Here is an 18,126-nt window from a genome sequence, read left to right as displayed (position 1 = left end):
AAATAATCACAGAAATCTATTAAAACCAAATTTGACATGCTTATAAAAGCAAATCTTAGAAATTATTCCAAATATATGCAACTATTTGTTTAAAATAACGGTAGAATTTTCGACTAAAGCGATGTTTTTTAACTAAAGCGATTAAGTGATTAAGATAAATGATGTTTTTATAATAGTATGCTAACTAAATTTTATTATCATTTTAACATATCCATGTTTATATACCCAAAACAATGCACCAGTTTTTTTCATTTGAATTCGTCAATTTTTAATCGTCTACATATTTTACGATAGAATATTCACTCTGTACATACTTGTACTAAATATTAATTAGAAACGTTCAAATTTTTTTTAAAATGTTTTCAAGACAAAAAGACGAAGAGAAACGTTCCCTATTCTTGTCGACGAGTTGGGAACGTTTCCACGAGTACACCCTGACCCAATTCCGCCCCTCAACGAACCCGGTACGCGAGACAGCACCATTTCGAGTTCTCGACGTCCCCATGCAACCTAGCTAGAAACCTAATTGTTTCTTTTATGGGGCGTGGCTCATATCACGAGTGTTATATGACGATGTGAGTTGTGAATGCTCATGATTTTTTTTTTTTTTGTAACTTTGAATGCTCATGATTATTACCATGATATTTCGACATATCTTTTTAAAAAGACGATGAAGGGAATTTGAACATATCTGGCTGGGCTGGGTACAACTTTTAATAGAAGAAAGTTCAAATAAGGTGATACAATTGGATTTTGGTGGGACAAATGCAATGCTAGACTTAATTTCACACTGTTGATCATGCATTTTCCATCATATTTGATGTTACATCCGCATTTTGTTTTTTTTTTTTATGGATTGGTCGACTCTAATAATCGTTTTTATATTTCTTTTAGTTTAACTGATAAATAATTTATTAGAATTCTGATATTACCATAGAAAACGTTATTGAAAAGATCAAAACAATTATGTATATATATTTAGAATTTCAGAGAGGTTTGTATAATTTCTATTATTTAATGTACTAAATATTTCACAACACATATTCATAGTATGTTATAATGGATGTCACCAGCATTCCAGTCCCAATCTTACTAGCTGGCGGTGGACACTACGGATGTATTAGCGTACGCAAACAAAACGATCGGAACAAGTTATCGACAACTCAACTCCGTGAAGACGTTGCTTATTGACGTTGTACCTTTCTCAGATTGGGACATGCTTCCAGTGAAAGCAGGAGCGTTAGGTAAAGGAATGGTGATAGTCTCACTGCCTAGCCAAACTATTACCGAGTTCATGGTTGGTCTATTCCCTGCATTCTCTTGAACACACAACAAACCAATCTGAATCAACTTAATGATCTCGTTACTAGGATTCTCTACCAAGAAAGGATCAATTATAATCTCAGGCTTTCCTTCAACCCATCTCTTCCATGCCTGAACCAAAAAGATATATGTTACGTTTGAAGATAAAAGAAAATGGAGAAAATATTGATACAATGTGAAAGAAGCTTACATAAGCTGCAAGTCCTTCCCCTTTGAAGCTATTGTTTTTTCCACCGCTTATCATCTCTAGAAGCACAACCCCGAAGCTATATACATCAGATTTAGCTGAGATTTGCCCGTGATTCAGGTATTCAGGAGCCATATATCCACTACAGATATGCAAATTAATTCATTTATGTAATATATATATGTCTTTAATGTTGAGTGACGCTTGAATTCAAACAAAAAAATATTAATTGATATATTTTTACCGGGTTCCAGCTATTCGTCTTGTTTCAGCTCGAGTCTCATCAGCTTCGAACAACCTTGCGGTCCCGAAGTCTGCAACTTTAGGGTTCATCTCCGCATCTAAAAGGATGTTGCTTGCTTTCAAGTCTCGGTGAATAATCTTTAGCTGAGAATCTTCATGAAGATAAAGAAGACCTCGAGCTATGCCTTCTATAATTTTGAATCTCACCTCCCATGTAAGAAGTGAACGCTTCCCTTCGTCTGTATAGCTCAAAGAATCATTTTATTGCCAAAAGTTTCTAAAATTATATAAAACTTTCTTTTTTTTAACTTGTATAAAACTTGCAGCTCTCTTTGGAAGCCTTACCGAAGATAAAATGATCAAGACTTGAGTTGGGGACAAACTCGTAGGTAAGAATCTCTTCATCTCCTTCATTACAGAACCCAAGAAGCTTAACTAGATTCCTATGTTGGAGTCTTGTCAAGAGTGAAACCTCATTCTTAAACTCTAAGTCTCCTTGCCCTGAACCTTTTGTTAATCTCTTCACAGCTATCTCTTGGCCATTTGGTAATGTCCCCTTATGGACCGTACCAAATCCACCTTGACCAAGCTTACGTTCAGACGAAAAGTCATTGGTTGCCATTAAGATTGAACCAAGATCAAACCGTAGGATAGGTTGGCCATTAGAATCAGAGTACTCTGCAGTACCAACTAGAAAATAATAATAATAAGAAGTCGTATTGTCTATATAATAAGGTTGATTGAAACAAGCTACAGGTAGGTACCATTACATCCGTTGTATGAGTTTTTCCTCCGGGCATAGAATTTTATGAGACCAATAAATACCAACAGATTAATGAGACTAGGAACTACAATTATCGCAATAGTTCCGCTATACCTAATGCTTCTTCCTGCAAATTATTCACCCATTTCAGTATGAGAACCTCATTTTACAAATTATGAGTCTATGACCAGTGGCAGTGCTAGAAATATTTTCAACTGGGGTCATAATATATAAATTTAATACTATTTTTTAACTAAATATAATAGTAATTTTAGAAAGAAAAATACACTAAAAATTTGTTTCCCTAATTTTAGGGGGTTCACTTGACCCCACAAGTCTCTTAATGCCTCCGGCCTTATGACGATGCTCTATTTAAGTGTTTTCTAATGTCTAGAGGTTCTAGATCCGAATACCCCCATACATCTCCTAGGACGAGACCCATACATAACTCTTTTCAAAAGAGTTAACTTTTCCCAACGACAATTAAACCCATGACCCCTTAAAAGTTAAATCTATACTAGGTAATTAAAAAAGTTTTAGCCACTATGCTTACTCGTAGGTCTAGTTAAGCCTTTAACTCAGTTATTTTACCTTTCTTGTCTGTTATAAAGGTTCCATTTGCCTGAGCCTGTGGTCCAGGAGGTGCAGGAACCCTTGTTATATTATCAAAAGCACCATGGAAAGCATACAGATCCCACCTGAAAACACAGCTCGGGCGACTAACCTCGCCTCCTTGTCTTCCCCAAAACTGTTTCTTATAATATGTCGCACACTTTTCCAAACATATCTTGCACTCGCGGGAAGCTATGTCGGGCGTGCATTGCATCAGCATGTATACATTTGGAAACTCCGTGAACTCGGCTTCTACAGCACTGTAGTACTTGAGTATGGAGGAAGTTTCAGCTTCTGCGGCATCCTCGATGGTCCGATTAACCGTTGCTTCCCACTGTTGTCTGAAAAGCGTCATGTCCTTGGATGGCTCTATAGTAAGTGCATTTGGATATATAACAGCAGGTACAAGCTGGAAGTTCTTGAAAGTTGAGTGGTTTGAGGAACGTACAAGACAATTAACATGGTCTCCATCGTCATTGTCCCACTTGAACGAATCCATTCGGTTTGGACAACCAGTTTGTATCTCCTGAGTCACCTTTTCGACACAGCTGATACAATCTTGCCGCTCGTAGCCTCTTTTGCAGAGGACAAGAGCGTGGACTGAGTTAGGACTTTTGCCGAGCGAGGCGTTGTAGAATCCGCCGTTGGCGACGACTTTTGAAACAAGAGTGGAGAAGAGATTGTCACGATTCTGAAAGTAGCTGCTGTTACCGTTGATGAAGCTTCCGCTACACGTGACGGCGTTAGCGACGTCGAGGTTTTGAAGGACAATAAGAAGAGAAGAAGAGAGAAAGATTATCAAAACAGGGTTTAGACCCATTATTTAAGATAATGATAATAAATTAAAGAAATTTTGTTGTAGAAGATGTATTTCTTTCTCGTATTACCTTGTTATTGTTAAGAAGTAATCAACTTAAGAGCTTTGTTATATTTATAGGTGAGATCAGAGAACGTTGCTTGACGGGCAAAGACTGAGAAAATGTATATTGGTTGATTTACAAAGATGCAAAACAGCCACCTAAGTTACTTTAGAATTATACGGAGTTCTTTTGTTGTCAAACCATTATTACTACTATTAGAAGCTGTTATAATATACACTACAAGAAAACTCAAGCTTAACGAGGAATATTAACGAGGAAAAAAAAACCTCGTAAGTTTACGTCAACTTTACGAGGATTTTACGTGAATAACGGTATCATCGTTATTTCCTCGTAAACTAACGACAAAAACCGTTCGTCGTAAAGTCGATGTAATGTGACGTGTCATTTACGAGGAAATAACGATGATATCATGTTTCACGTACGTTCCTCGTAAAGTGGACGTAAACTTCGCGTCTTATTTACGAGGAAACTATTTACGTGGATTTAGCGAGGAAATTTTGAATCCACCAACTTTGTAAGTGACGCACGTTTTTTTTTTTGCACCTAATTAATTTTGAATCCACCAACTTTGTAAGTGACACACGGAGATTATTGAAGTCGAATTTCCAGGGATACTGAAGCTGAAATGCGTCCTCTTCAAATGTGAATGGTTCGACCCCGTCGTCAACAGAGGTGTTCGGTCTAACAAATTCGGTGTAGTTGATGTCAACGGTGGACGACGGTACAACAAATTCGAGCCTTTCATCTTAGCTTCACAAGCAGACCAAGTTAGCTTCCTTCCATACCCTCGGATGAGAGATTCGGGTATAAATTGGTTAGCAGTGATCAAAGTAACACCTCGAGGACGAATCATCAGTGGAGAAGAACCACCATTGCAAGAAGAACAGATAAATGAAGTCGAGGAACCTGAACAAGAAATTGATGACATCCTTCTCATTGATCCGCATAATCACGAGTACGAAGATCTTACCGATGATGCCACAGACGAAGCTGTTGAAGACGAGTTTAATGAAAATGAAGACATTTCTAGTGATGACGAGAATGTCGATGAATCCGATTGATGTACTTTCGATTTTGTGTAGTTTGTTTTATGAATAAGGTAATGTGAGAGTTTGTTTTATGAATAAGGTAATGTGGGAGTTTGTTTTGTGAATAAGAAAATGTGGGAGTTTGTTTTATGAATAAGTAAAAGTGAGAATTGTGGTTTGGAATATATGAATTAGAAGATAAGGAATTGTGGTTTGGAATGAAAATAAAGATAGGGTTTGGAATATATGAAGTAGAAGATAAGGAATATGGGGTTTGGGGTTTGGGGTTTCGGATTTTAGGAATTTAAACGGAATACTCGTTAATTCCTCGTATGTTGACGTCGAACTTACGACGAATTCCTCGTTTATTCCACGTAGGAGAGATTCGTCGTAAATACCACGTAGGACAAATTCGTCGTAAATACCACGTAGGAGAGATTCATCGTAAATATCACGTAAAATAAATGATGAACGCGGCCCACTTTAATTCCACGTAGGACGGAATCGTCGTAAAAACCACGTAACCAAAATCGTCGTAAACACCTCGTACTGTAAAAACTAGAAAAAAAAAAGAAAAAAAAAATATACTGGATTTACATGTGGCAAGACTTCCAGCAATTATATTACTTAAGTCTCACCAACATAAATTCCAATATCTTCTTCTCTTCCTTTTTTCTCAAATTTTTATAATTTGAATAGGATTGGATTTGAGAGTATGATATGAGATAGGGTGTGATTTGGGAGTTTGGGTGTGGATTGAGAAGGAGAGTTACGGGTATATTTATAGGGAAGCTTTCTTCGGTAATTCCACGTAAGCAAAATCGTCGTAACGTCCTCGTACCTAAAAAACACGGGCCTTTGTAATTCCTCGTAACTTCCTCGTATAATAAAACGCGGGCCTTTGTAATCTCTCGCTGTTTCGTCGTAAAAAAAAAATACGGGCCTCTGTAATTCGTCGTAAAATTACGAGGAATTTGCGACGGAATGTAATCTTATATATACACCCCGAGCGCTCACTCTTTCTTTCCTCTCTACTTCCTCTCCACTTCCTCCCTGTTTCGTTGCAATGGTAAGCCTCTCTAATTCCTCTCTAATTTGGTTAGTTTAGGTAGATTAGGTGGTTTGTATAGGGAATTTAGATAAGTTTACGGATCTTATGTTATTTAGTGTTGATTAGGTGGATAATGTTGGAAAATATACTGTTGACGAAAATTAAAAAAAATTAAATTTTTTTCTCAGGTTCGAAAAGGTAGACTTACTGCCCATTACAGAGAGATGTTCGGTGAGCCGGGTAGTCGTTTAGACCCGTCGTCTTCATCAGCTCCCGGTTCTTCGGGACAAGAGACTGTCCCCGAGACTCAGTACACTCAGAGAGTCTTTGGGTCTCCTTCTTCTAGTGGACCATCGGTTCTTCCTCCCCCGATGACCATGCGACAACGAAATCCTATTCCAGGCGAGTCAACATCCGACACACATGTCGAGGCGGATGTAACGGCGAGGAGTGATGAATTCTATCGGGCGATTCACGACCCTTAGTTCTTTTTAATTTCGGTTCTTGTATTATGAATTCAAAACTTATTTATATATAAAATATTTTGGTTTTGATTTTTTTAGAATTTTAATTTTATTAATAATTTAAATTATTTAAATTATTTTTTTAATTATAATTTTTTATATTTCTGTAAAATAACGAAACGAAGTAAATTCGTAGCTAATTTTGCGACTTCTTTACGTGGAAGCTTAACGAGGTTTTTACGAGGAATTGTTTACAAGGAAATGACGTGGAAAGTTCATGTGGTCTTTTAGAGGAAAGCTATCAAGGTATTTACGTTTACTTTACGAGTATTTACTTTCGAGTTATTTACGTGGGTTTTACGAGGAACGTCTTTCGTGGTATTTACGAGGAAATTTAGCGACGTCCTTACGTGGAAGCTTTACGTGGTCTTTACGACGAAATATTCCTCTTCGCTTTTACGACGAAATTATTTCCTCGCTATGTTACGACGAATTAGCGAGGATATATGCGTTACGACAAACGTATAACGACGAAACGGGTTTCCTCGCTAATTCCTCATAACATTGCTTTTACGACGAAGTCACGAGGAAAACTGTCCTCGTAAAACTTGTGTTTTCTTGTAGTGATATGAAAGTATTTTACGTTAGGAATCGAAAGAAAATTGAATGTAAGAAAATGTTTTCGCAAAATGTAAACAAGCAAAGTTATAAAGAAATTTGCATGAATTCTCATATCAAAAACTGCATATTTAACTGCATGTAATTCGGATGAACAGCATAATCTAATACATAATAAACCACTGCAAAGTAAAAGATAGACCTGGGCGTTCAGTTTTTTCTTCTGATCGATTTCTGTTAGGTTAATTCGGGTTTTGAGCTTTACATTTTTTAACTTCTAGTAACTAAACATGAACCACACTAAAATTGGTTAAGATTTTTTTACCAAAAAAAAAAAAATTGGTTAAGATTGCTTTGATTATCTTTCCGTTCAGTTTGGTACGGATCTTTTTGTCAAAACCTAAAAATATCTAAAAGTTTGGGTACAATTCAATTATGATTAATGTTTTTGTATATTCTAAACTATCAAAATACCCAAAAATACTCAAATTACCCATATAACAAATATTTGAATTACGTAATGTTTTACATACTTTGTTTTGTAAAAATCTTTTTTATTTAAAGCCAAACTAAATATTTTAATAATAAGAAACCGTTCAAAGACTCTTGCCGTAGCTGCATTTTTTTAGTCTTCAGCAGCAGAAACCGTTCAATGAAGTTTTTGGACGTGTCTTTAGGATATAGAATTATCGAAAGTCTCTTACTTGCTCCATACGTCACTGTTTCTAACAAAAAAAAAATTCTTTAAGAATTATGGGGATGATACAAGTTTTTACCATCAGACTAATTCCTGTATAATGATATAAGCATTAAGTAACCTTTTTTTGATTGGCCAAATTAAAATATTTAAGTAATTTCAGTTTTAAGATTTTTCAAAAAAATCCACATGAAAAATAAATAACAATAGGAAATGCCTATATGTTTATGTACTTAATATTTACTCGTCAAGATTCTTTACAAATAAATATTTATTTATTTAAAACCAAACTAAAGGTTATAGTAAGACGTCTTCTCAGATTCTTTATTCTATTTTAAAGAAAAAATGTCAATTAAACCTTTAAATATTAAGATTCGGTTAAAAACCACTAACTTTTTCTTCTCTTCAAACAAACCTCAAAGTATAAATTGACTGAATCATATAAATTTCCAAAAAGTAATGTGAACAAAAATTATTAAAATTACTCTTAATCTATTAAAATAAAATCACAGTTATTTAATGAGGTTATAAAATCGAATTTTCATTAAAATTATCAATTAAATGTATTTTACTATCTACCTAGTAATATCCCAACAATAAATAGAATTCGAGTGAAAATGAATAATATCTAACAATAAATTTCATTGAAAATTATATTAGTCTTAATTTCTCATTAACTATAATTTTGTCTTTTTACACTCTCTGCTAACTATATAGATAGTCTGCTTCATCAAACCTGAGACATCCTACTATATAAAAGGGACTAAATTCAAGGCTTTTGGGACTATCCACCTCAACCAAAATATTATCATCCAAAAAAATTTAGAAATAGACATCATTTAGAAGATAATTAACTAACATATGACTTTTGATATTTGTAGAAATTTCAAATTTGTAACTGCTAATTTATTAATAGAATCATATATCTATATTGAATTATATTCTATTTTTAATCGTTAGACTTCAAGGGTAAATAAATTATTAATTTATAATATATATAGTTTATAACTTTATATTGTAGTTATAAATAAAGAGAAAATAGCCGGGGAGAGTGAAGAAGCTCATGTAAAATTATGTAATTAAAATGGTAAAATGGTGAGTATGATGAGGTGAATCTAAAAAAATTTGTTGTACAAATTATGGTGCTTTCTTCGTCCACTAAAATGATTTAAAATAAAATATATATTCACATAAATAAGTCAATATTTGTTGTTTTTTTTGGTAAGATGTTAAGATTATCATTTTCTGAAAGGTTACACTGTTGTTTTTAAACAACTTATTACAGCAAGGAAACAAAAACAACCAACAACAACTCAAGGTAAAAAAAACCTTAATAAGATTTTATACAAGAAAGATAAAAAAGAAGTAGAGAAGAGGAGAAAGAAGAACTTGCCGGATAAGAAAGGAGACGGTCACGCATCATTACGCTCTTTCCACAGCAGGTAGATGGCTGGCTGAAAGTAGAGCTTGATGACTGGAGTAGCATGCACATCTGTGTTGACGCGAGGTTGATTGATCCAGGCTGCAACAGAGTGTAAATCAGCCGGAGTAGAAATCCAAACTTCAGCAGCAAAAGGCTCTCATATCAAGCGAGAGAAAGAGCACTCAAAGAAGAGATGATGGTGAGTCTCTATTTCCAGATTACAAAGGACGCACGTTCCTGAGACATTTAATCCCCAACGCTTCAAGCGATCCTTGGTTGGCAGTCTTCTCCGCAAAGCCAGCCATGATATAAACACATTACGTGGAATATATTCCTTGAACCAAATAGTCTTGTGCCAATATTTGTTGTTGATAGTGTTTATATTCTTTTCTGATATTAGTATCCATATTTTTTAGTAAACTGATCCAAAGTGATTAGTTTGTGGAGCTAACCAAACAAGGATTATAGTGTTTACTTTGGAAAAAGTAATAGGTTGAATGATAGATGGCGTACGTGCTTTTTCACATGGAAATCTGCACATATATTAAAATTGTAATATTTGAATCATAGAAAAAATATAGTGTATATGACTGAAGTTGGTCCATTCCGAAACTAAAGATGGCTAAAATTCTTCTTTGTCAAAATGCATAGATATGAATCTTATATGAATATAGTTCTCTATTGCTTATAGCAGTGTAATAAACTCCGTGTGTAAAGGAGAAGAAATGTTATATAAGTGAAAACAAAATTATGATTTTTTTTCTTGTGCCTATAGGCTCTTCGCAATTTGAAGAAGAAAGAACATATTGTGTGAAAATCTTTGGTTCGATCAAATTTTATCCAGTTGTTTATAAAACTGTTGTTATCTGATTCATGTAATTTTTCAGTGTTGATTTAAAAGCCCAAAACACCCATCTATACTGACTTTTTGATATTTTTTTTCTGTGATTTGAATTTAAAAAGAGATAACACTTTCGATGAGTTATGTAAACTCAGAACAAGTATTTAGCTTTAGAAAGCATTTACATGTTTCAAACTTATAATATATACATATATAATGTTTAAAATTATGCATATAAAACATGTGTACAATGTGCCTGAAAATATTTATCTTCTTTAATGTGTTAATCGTACTATATATAACATTATTTAAAATTTCAAAAAGTTTATGTCACATACAAAAAACCATCAATAAAAATATAATTCTCCATCTACAACAAGAAAAATAAAAAATATAAACATATAAATTTAAATTAAGAAAAACTAACATTGGAAAAATAAGAAGTTAATGTAAAAGAAAAAAACCGACAAATAATATTATAAATAAAATAAATTTAAAAGACACAATCCGCGCGAAGCGCGGAAAAAATCTCTAGTTATTATCATATAAAAGTTAAACTATTAAACCAACCAAAATAAATTAGACCTTACATGTAATTGAGCTGGATCTTGCATTAATTGGCAAAACTTTATACTCTTGCCACTATTCCAGCATTAAATAAATCCCATACATGTTATTTGTAGTATACAAGTCATATGTTTCATTACCATGACCATCATAACAGACATATTCTGAAAGCGTGAGTATACACCACTAAATCGACCAAATTACATTACACCTTACACATAATTTAACCGGTAATGTAATTTGCCTAAGCTTTATGAGTGTTATTTGTGCATACACATTTGCAATACATAAATACGAATATGCAGTACAATTATCAGCATCTTACAAATAATTTTGGTTTACAGTAATATTGTAGCTGGAGACTTTGTAAAGGTTGTTGATGCATAAATCACTATCTTCCAGTACGGAACCGAAGAAGCTGGAGACTTTTTTTTTTTAAATATGAATATATACTAAAATAGACCCATATAAACGGGAATTAGTTTCGGTTACAAGCTCGATTCGAACAAAATTTTCCAAATCTATATATTACAACAACTAGCTTCGTCTTCAATGTAAATTGTTTTAATACCTTTCATGTATTATGAAGAATTATGTCAATAAATTCGTTCTTATCAAAAGCAGAATGTAAATCGTTTTAATACCTTTCATGTAGCAATATTAAGCACCTATTTTAAACCGTGTGTTGTTTCTCTAAGAAAATGTAACAAATCCGGTCTAAAATAAAGGAGGTTTTGGTTGAAAGAGTCGTGAGTCGTAGTCAATTTCTGTTAATAAATAATGTCCTGATCTAGTGGAAGTCTAATTCTATTTCTGTGTAGCTTTTGTAGGATTTCTGTTTTCGTAAGGCTACTTATAATAATCGGGTTCTCACAGTTTCCATTCTCTAGGTAACGAAAGAGCTTACTTACAACACTGAGTATCTTTGATCGAAAACATGGCTCTAGCTAAGACCTAAGAAGATTCTCAAGGTTAGTTCTCTCAAATTATAATGTAACCAAAAACTCAATATCAAAATCCACGCACATGAATTTCATTCTTAAAAATGTTTTCTTTAAAAAAAAAAAATTGAAGGTTATGAATCGAATAACCCCTTGTTAACATTTAGTAAGAGTATTTCGGTAAATGATTTGAAGTGAGTTCTCAATGCTTTATAAAAATTCATGTGTAAGTTCTAAAACATGTGCTATGGCCTTGAATTTTGTTTCTAATACATCCAACTACAATGAAATATTAAAAAAAATATTAGTAAATAAACACTGACACGATTGCTAAATATGTAGTAAAACCTGCAAAGCTTAGATTTAGATTATGTTGAAACTGATTGAATAGACCCTCTAGATTGAATATTTTTAAAATAAAATAAGTGAAATAACGTTTATAATGCTTAGATAACAAATAATGTTTGGTTTAAACTCAATATTTCAAGACTTACTTCATATGTATCTCTTTTTTTGGTGAACTTACTTAATATGTATTCAAATGACATAAGTACTAACAAAGGATATAAGTAGAAATGTCGAATCACGACATAACTTTGTAATGATAACGTTTGCTTTCTCAATAACATGGAGAGACACTGTTCTTGCATACGAAGAATAAAAAACATAACTCTGTATGGGATTACACAAACAAAGGAATACATGACAACATTTCAAAACGAAAAACAGATACAAATCCAGATGATCATCCAACATGAATCAACAAAACTAAGTCTTTAACTTAAAAGAAAGTTTCTGGATTCAATAATCAGCAAATAGAAAAAAACTCACAAGTAATTTCCCAGCCATGGAAGCTCCTTGTTGTCTTTCAATGCAAAAGCAACATCATCACTTGGAAAGTTCAGCTGCAGCTTCTGCAACCTATGCCTCTCTCCAGGCTCACAGAGAATGATTCTGCATTCACCAAGCTCGCAACCCACTTTGAGAAGAACGTCCCAACCAGGAAAAGCTTCTCCATTGGTTCCGCAAAGAGACGACACAGTCGTCGCCACTCTATCAAACGTCGTCTCGGCCATTCCCGTCTTGTATAGCTCGTGTACCATAGCCGTCAAGTAGATCTTACTCAGTTTCGAAACGCTCTTCATAACTTGAATGTGAGGTGCTTGAAACATCTCTTGGATCGCCGCTTCAACATCTGACATTACCACCAGCTGGTTCTTTGCGGATGTGTTGTTCTTTAGACGGTAATCCGCCACTTCAGCTGCACGCCTGCATATCTCGAGGGCACGTCTTGCATCTCCTGAGATCGCAGCTACTTTCCTCGAAGCAAACTCAATGGCTTGCTTCTCGAAAGCATCGATCCCTTTCAGCCTTGTGGAAATGATCTCTTGTAGCTGAGTGTGGTTATAAGGACCGAAACATAGTCTCTGTATACCCATCCGGCTTGAGATCCGAGGAAGCAGCTTCTCCGGAAGATCCATAGTGTTGGCTATCCCCAACACAATCAGCTTGGAGTTAGGCTTGGTGGGCCAATCCAAAATGTTGTATAGAACCGACTGGTTTCTAGTAACCAAGAGATCAAGCTCATCAATGAGAAGTATGCAAGGCTTCTCTTCCTCTTTCCCAATACGTTTCCCTTCTGAAAATCTCTCATTCAGAGAGTGTAAAGCTTTCTTCCAACCAACGCGATGACCACTCAATGCCTCGTAGATCACCGTGTAAATCTTCTCAGGGGAAGCCAGCTTGAGACCGTTAATCTCCACGAAGCAATACGGGCTTACGATCCCTGCTTCAACCTCAGCCTTCAGATTCTTCATAACAGATAGCACACTAACAGTCTTCCCTGTCCCGGGAACACCGTGAATGTACATACACCTTCCTAAACACTGATCATCCGAGATGGAACCTTTTATAAACGCAGTGATCTCTTCCATCTCCTTGTTCCTACAAGGAAGAGACTTAGGCCTTGTCGCCAACAACAAAGTAGCTTTCGCTTTCTCCAACTCACTCTGCTTATGGCATCTCACATGCTCAGGAATCCTCTTCGCTCCCACCTTGTCGAGTCCAAAGAACCTTCCTTTAAGCGAATTAGCAGCTTTTGAACTCGCTAAACCTCTCTTACTCTTGGAATCACGCACACTTCCTTCATCTTCAACCTCCATCTCTTCGTCATCACTATCACCAACCTCTTCTTCTTCTTTCATCCACTCATGGTCATCACTCTCGCAATCTCCATCAGCCAACTCAGCCAAACGCTTGAAGCTATGCCAATGCACATCGTACTCATACTCACACAAAAACACATCATCACCATCGTTACTAGCCTTCGCAAACTCCTTAGGAGACTTGACAAAACAATGCCTAAGCACAGATCTCATCTCCACGTCAGCAAAATCATTCGTTAAATAAACCTCTCGTTTCAAGTTATGACCTTGACGCCCCGAAGCAGTCTCTTCAGGAATCATATACCAACGAGCACGAACCCAATACACACCGTCCACTCCTCTCCAGAGCTTCTCGATCCGAGCAGCCCATAGATCGCTGGAGAGAAGCTTCTCCCTCGCGGTCCTCGCCACCTTCTTCCCTTCCGGAGGCTTGGGAGCCTCGAGCGTGTGGCCTTGACAAAAGTGACAGATCCAATCGCCTTCGGGGACTTCTCTCAACGGCGGCTTCAAGCATTTGAGATGGAATCCGCCTAAGCAGTCGTCGCACTCGAGCATCACGTTGTCGCTACTTCCTGATTTGAAGCAGATCCGGCAATCTTCGAGTTCGGCGTCGTCGTCGTCGTCTTCTTTTCTCTTAACGTAAACATCGTCTCCGATTTGGAACTCGACGGAGTCGAATTCGACTTTGGTGTAGTGGACTCTCTTGTTGGAGCTTGTTTCGGCGTTTTTCCTCTTCTTCTCCGAACGAATCGGGGATACAGGAGAGAAGGAAACCTCCGCATTGGATTTGGATTTGCTCTTCTTCGGAGTTTGGAGATCATCGGTGGGTTGTTTTCTCGGGGCTCTCTCTCGCTTTCGGATGAGATTCATTTCTTCAATCGGAGGATTGAGAATCTCTTGGTCGATGTCTCCGAGATCGATCTTGCGGGAGACATGGCGAGCGGATCTGCGGAGAGGAGTGAGAGTCTGTGGGGTTTGGGGAGTGGGATGCGATGGCGTTGAAGGAGATAGGTACGATTTGCGATAGATGTTGTTAGTTGGGGTTTTGTTTGGGGATTGGAAGGTTTTGGCTCTCGGAGTTGAAGCAGCCATTGATGCTCAGAGAGAGAGAGAGAGCTAGGGTTTCTGGGTGAAGGAGGCTGAGGAGAGAGAGAGAGAGAGAGAGAGGTAGAGAGAGAAAGGAGATGGTTTCTGGTGGGAGGAGGGTTTTAGTGAGAAGGATTTGGCGGGAAATGTTCCCTCGAAGAAGAAATATGTTTTTTTTTTTAATTATTAGTAGGATTTTAATTTGGAAAGGAAATGGTGAATGATTCTTTCGTGCCTAAATAATTTATTAGTAGGAGATTTACTTGTCTTTAATAGATTGCAGGATTCATGCAACTTTGATTTCAAGATTCTAATTGACTAATGACTAGTGTCTAAAAATAGTTTTTGTGTTTTATCAATCTGTTTAATACTACGCATTAATTAAGAGGTAAAAGACATTTCATTTACCACCATTGATCCCGTTATTCTTGACTTCTTTTTCCATAAAATAAGTCTATTGTTTAATTAATGTAAGATTCGACATTGATTAAATATCTAGAAATTTCAAGGTACAGTGAAACCTCTATAAATTAATAATGTTAGGACTACACCACAATTATAATTTTTTTATTAATTTGATATACTAATTGAACCAAAAACTCAATTTGAGACTATAAAAATACATTATTTTATAGAGATTTTTAATGTATATTAAATTATACAGTATTAATTTAAAGAGGTAAGTTATATTGTACTCTTTGGATATGGAAATGTTAGTTTTGTTATTTATATTTGGATAAAATATTAAAATCATAGTTATCATCTTTTCATAAAACAAAGAGATGAAACAAATAACATTGTTCATTTTTTTAACAATCTTAAGGTTTTAAAGATATATATTTGCATTTTTAATGTATATAAATTTGGAGATCAATGATGACAAATGCTGGTAAACTGTATAATGAAAAAGGCTAGAAGATATATTTTTATCAAATAAATGAATATATGTGGTAATATTATTTTGGACTTTTAAAATCGTCATTAAACTTTATTATAATAGAATTTATTTCAATCCATTATTTTTATCTGGATACTAAACTAGACATTCTAGTTTTGTTTTTACAACAAACTAGACATTCTTGTTATTCAAAATTTTGGAAGGAATTTGAATGACATAATTTAATTTTGATGTGGGTTTCAGTCGGAATTTCAACTTTACAAAACAGTTTACCAATGTGAAATCTGATCTACTATGGTTCAATTGAGATGGATTTGAATTTGATTCAAAGTACTTTTATGGTCTGATTTTAGTTAGAATGCATTAATGGAGACATTATCAGATGCTAAGTGGAACAAATAACTAATATTTCGGGTAAATACAATCAGCGTACAAATTTGAGAACTCTCTAGAAACTAAAGTCTAACAAAAAAGCATACAAACATGTAATAAAAGACAAGGATGCTAAAACATTAAACTCAAAGACAATGCCTATGTATTCCAATAACCCCCTAGAAAATGTATAAGAAATCTCATTTGATTAGATACAAAGTGGGTTAACATGGAAAAACTGGTACACTAAAACAACGGAAATCTCATTTCGATTTGATTCTTATTTAATAATTGTTCAAGTTCAGATTTATTTTAGATACATATGGAGTAAATTAAAATTGATTCACTTTTTATAATATCCTTTTCTCTTAGTTTGGATTGGATCAGCCCGGTTCAGTACGAATATTTATATGTATAACAACTAAACTGAATGGATTTAGTCTCAAATGAAGTCCTAGCCGGTAGAGCGAAGAAATAAATGAAGTACTATGATTTTTTAAAATTTAATACGAAAACACAGAAGCTAGCAATTGAAACAGCTTAAACCTTATTGAAATTCCACAACAATCAATCATATTCCGCAATTGTTATATCATAACTTACTCAGACTCGAGACGAAGACACATTAATATATCTTTGGATAACATGTTGATTTATTATTTATCAAGCATGGGACTCTTACCATTCACTGTCTAATAAAAATCAAGCATTGGCATATGTTGATTTGGAAAAGAAATGTCTAGTTACAAGACACTTGCGAAAGAACCTTTTCATCAAAAAGCTTTCACATATTTTTCATCATCATTCATTTTCAGCAGCAGCAGCCTCTCCTTCAGGTACATAATCATACCTATAAACATTTAAGCAAACATCCTTAGTTGATCGCAAAGGCTAAAGCAAAAATGGCGTCTGATACTTACTGATGCATACGAATCATCATGTCGTGCAAAGTAATTTGACTATCTTTGATATCATATTGTTCTTACTTTATTTTACGAGAAAGTTGGTATACTCCTGTCGCTGCCATAGCAACATTAACACTGAAAAAATTCCAGTTTTTCGGTAAAACGAAAACAATACTCCAATAAGGAAATCATTACAAAAAACAAACTCAAAAAGCAAGAAGTAGGCGAAACTTACATGAGTGATTACAATGCTACAACGACATCAAATCATTCCAGTACATGTCACAGCGTATACAAACAATTAGAATAACTGTAGTCAGAAGATTTTGAGATATGGTACAACTAAGAAGTAGTAACTAACCACAATGTGTGTATATACCAATTTGATGAAGGTATGAAATATTCTCTGGAGGTTTCTGGAAATCTGCAATGTTAGCAATGCATTTGAAAGTTGGAGCCCAGAAATGAACTGATAAGACCAAAAATTAGAATGAGCTGAATCATTTATTGGTTATAATTAGAGTATTAAGTTGTTAGAAAGGAGTAACAACATAATAATCAAACTCAGGATTGTCGGACATTAGAGCCAAAAATTATTAGACCAAATAACTGTCATACATGGTTAAAATTCATAAATCGTTAAATTTTGAATGATGCATAGATTCTAATTGATTCCCATGAATGTAGCGAAATAAATATAAAACGAAAACTGAAAGTCAAGAAATAATGTGAACAGAATCTGAGTTGACTCACTTGTCTTAGACCACCATTATCCATGGTTGCTTAAGGGGTGGTTAGCAAATTTTTAATTAAAAAAAAAAGAAAGATAAGAAGAAGAAGCAGCAGCGCTTCTGATGCTTCTTTAAGCGTCCATGTTTTGTTCTGTTTGCAGGCTACACCGACATGTGGCGATCCGCGATTGGTCATTTTTAATTTTTTTTAGATAGAAAAGAAAAAGCAAAAAAAAAAAATTTAAGCACCCCTAGTGAGTTGCTAGGGTTAATGATGCTCTTAGGTCCCGCCGGGTAGTTCTAGAGTGCTTTAAGCTTCGACGTCACCAT

The 18,126-nt window shown here is 34.9% G+C and overlaps 2 protein-coding genes, 1 non-coding gene and 1 pseudogene across 3 annotated transcripts; all 4 read right to left on the bottom strand.

Moving 5' to 3' along the window:
• Positions 1-941: 941 nt before the first annotated feature.
• On the bottom strand, positions 942-4,133 carry LOC106364106 (putative cysteine-rich receptor-like protein kinase 39). Its single transcript, XM_013803743.3, has 6 exons — positions 3,108-4,133; positions 2,518-2,643; positions 2,099-2,443; positions 1,755-1,992; positions 1,514-1,652; positions 942-1,434 (listed from the first exon to the last, which is right to left on the bottom strand). Exons 1-6 carry the CDS (start codon positions 3,946-3,948, stop codon positions 1,153-1,155), a joined length of 1,971 nt encoding a protein of 656 aa, XP_013659197.2. The 5' UTR covers positions 3,949-4,133; the 3' UTR covers positions 942-1,152.
• Positions 4,134-12,297: 8,164 nt separating this feature from the next.
• On the bottom strand, positions 12,298-15,024 carry LOC106366118 (origin of replication complex subunit 1B). The gene has a single exon (XM_013805675.3). It carries the CDS (start codon positions 14,894-14,896, stop codon positions 12,467-12,469), a length of 2,430 nt encoding a protein of 809 aa, XP_013661129.2. The 5' UTR covers positions 14,897-15,024; the 3' UTR covers positions 12,298-12,466.
• On the bottom strand, positions 13,881-13,957 carry LOC125578818. The gene has a single exon (XR_007316901.1). It is a non-coding gene; the product is annotated as a small nucleolar RNA snoR28 (small nucleolar RNA).
• Positions 15,025-16,682: 1,658 nt separating the features above from the next.
• Positions 16,683-18,126, bottom strand: LOC106364107 (annotated as a pseudogene).

Source organism: Brassica napus, chromosome A9, assembly GCF_020379485.1.
Source record: "Brassica napus cultivar Da-Ae chromosome A9, Da-Ae, whole genome shotgun sequence".
Taxonomy (NCBI): Eukaryota; Viridiplantae; Streptophyta; class Magnoliopsida; order Brassicales; family Brassicaceae; genus Brassica; species Brassica napus.
The sequence above is the reverse complement of the archived record's forward strand: the minus strand, read 5'-3'. Positions and strand labels throughout refer to the sequence as shown.

What these genes read in the sequence shown, in the direction of transcription:
- LOC106364106 (XM_013803743.3), bottom strand. Translation starts at nt 3,948, where the DNA reads ATGGGTCTAAACCCTGTTTTGATAATCTTTCTCTCTTCTTCTCTTCTT. An exon ending in CTTTATAACAGACAAGAAAG is followed by an intron (nt 2,644 to 3,107) that starts GTAAAATAACTG and finishes AATAATTTGCAG; the next exon opens with GAAGAAGCATTAGGTATAGC. An exon ending in CTCATACAACGGATGTAATG is followed by an intron (nt 2,444 to 2,517) that starts GTACCTACCTGT and finishes ATTATTTTCTAG; the next exon opens with TTGGTACTGCAGAGTACTCT.
- LOC106366118 (XM_013805675.3), bottom strand. Translation starts at nt 14,896, where the DNA reads ATGGCTGCTTCAACTCCGAGAGCCAAAACCTTCCAATCCCCAAACAAA.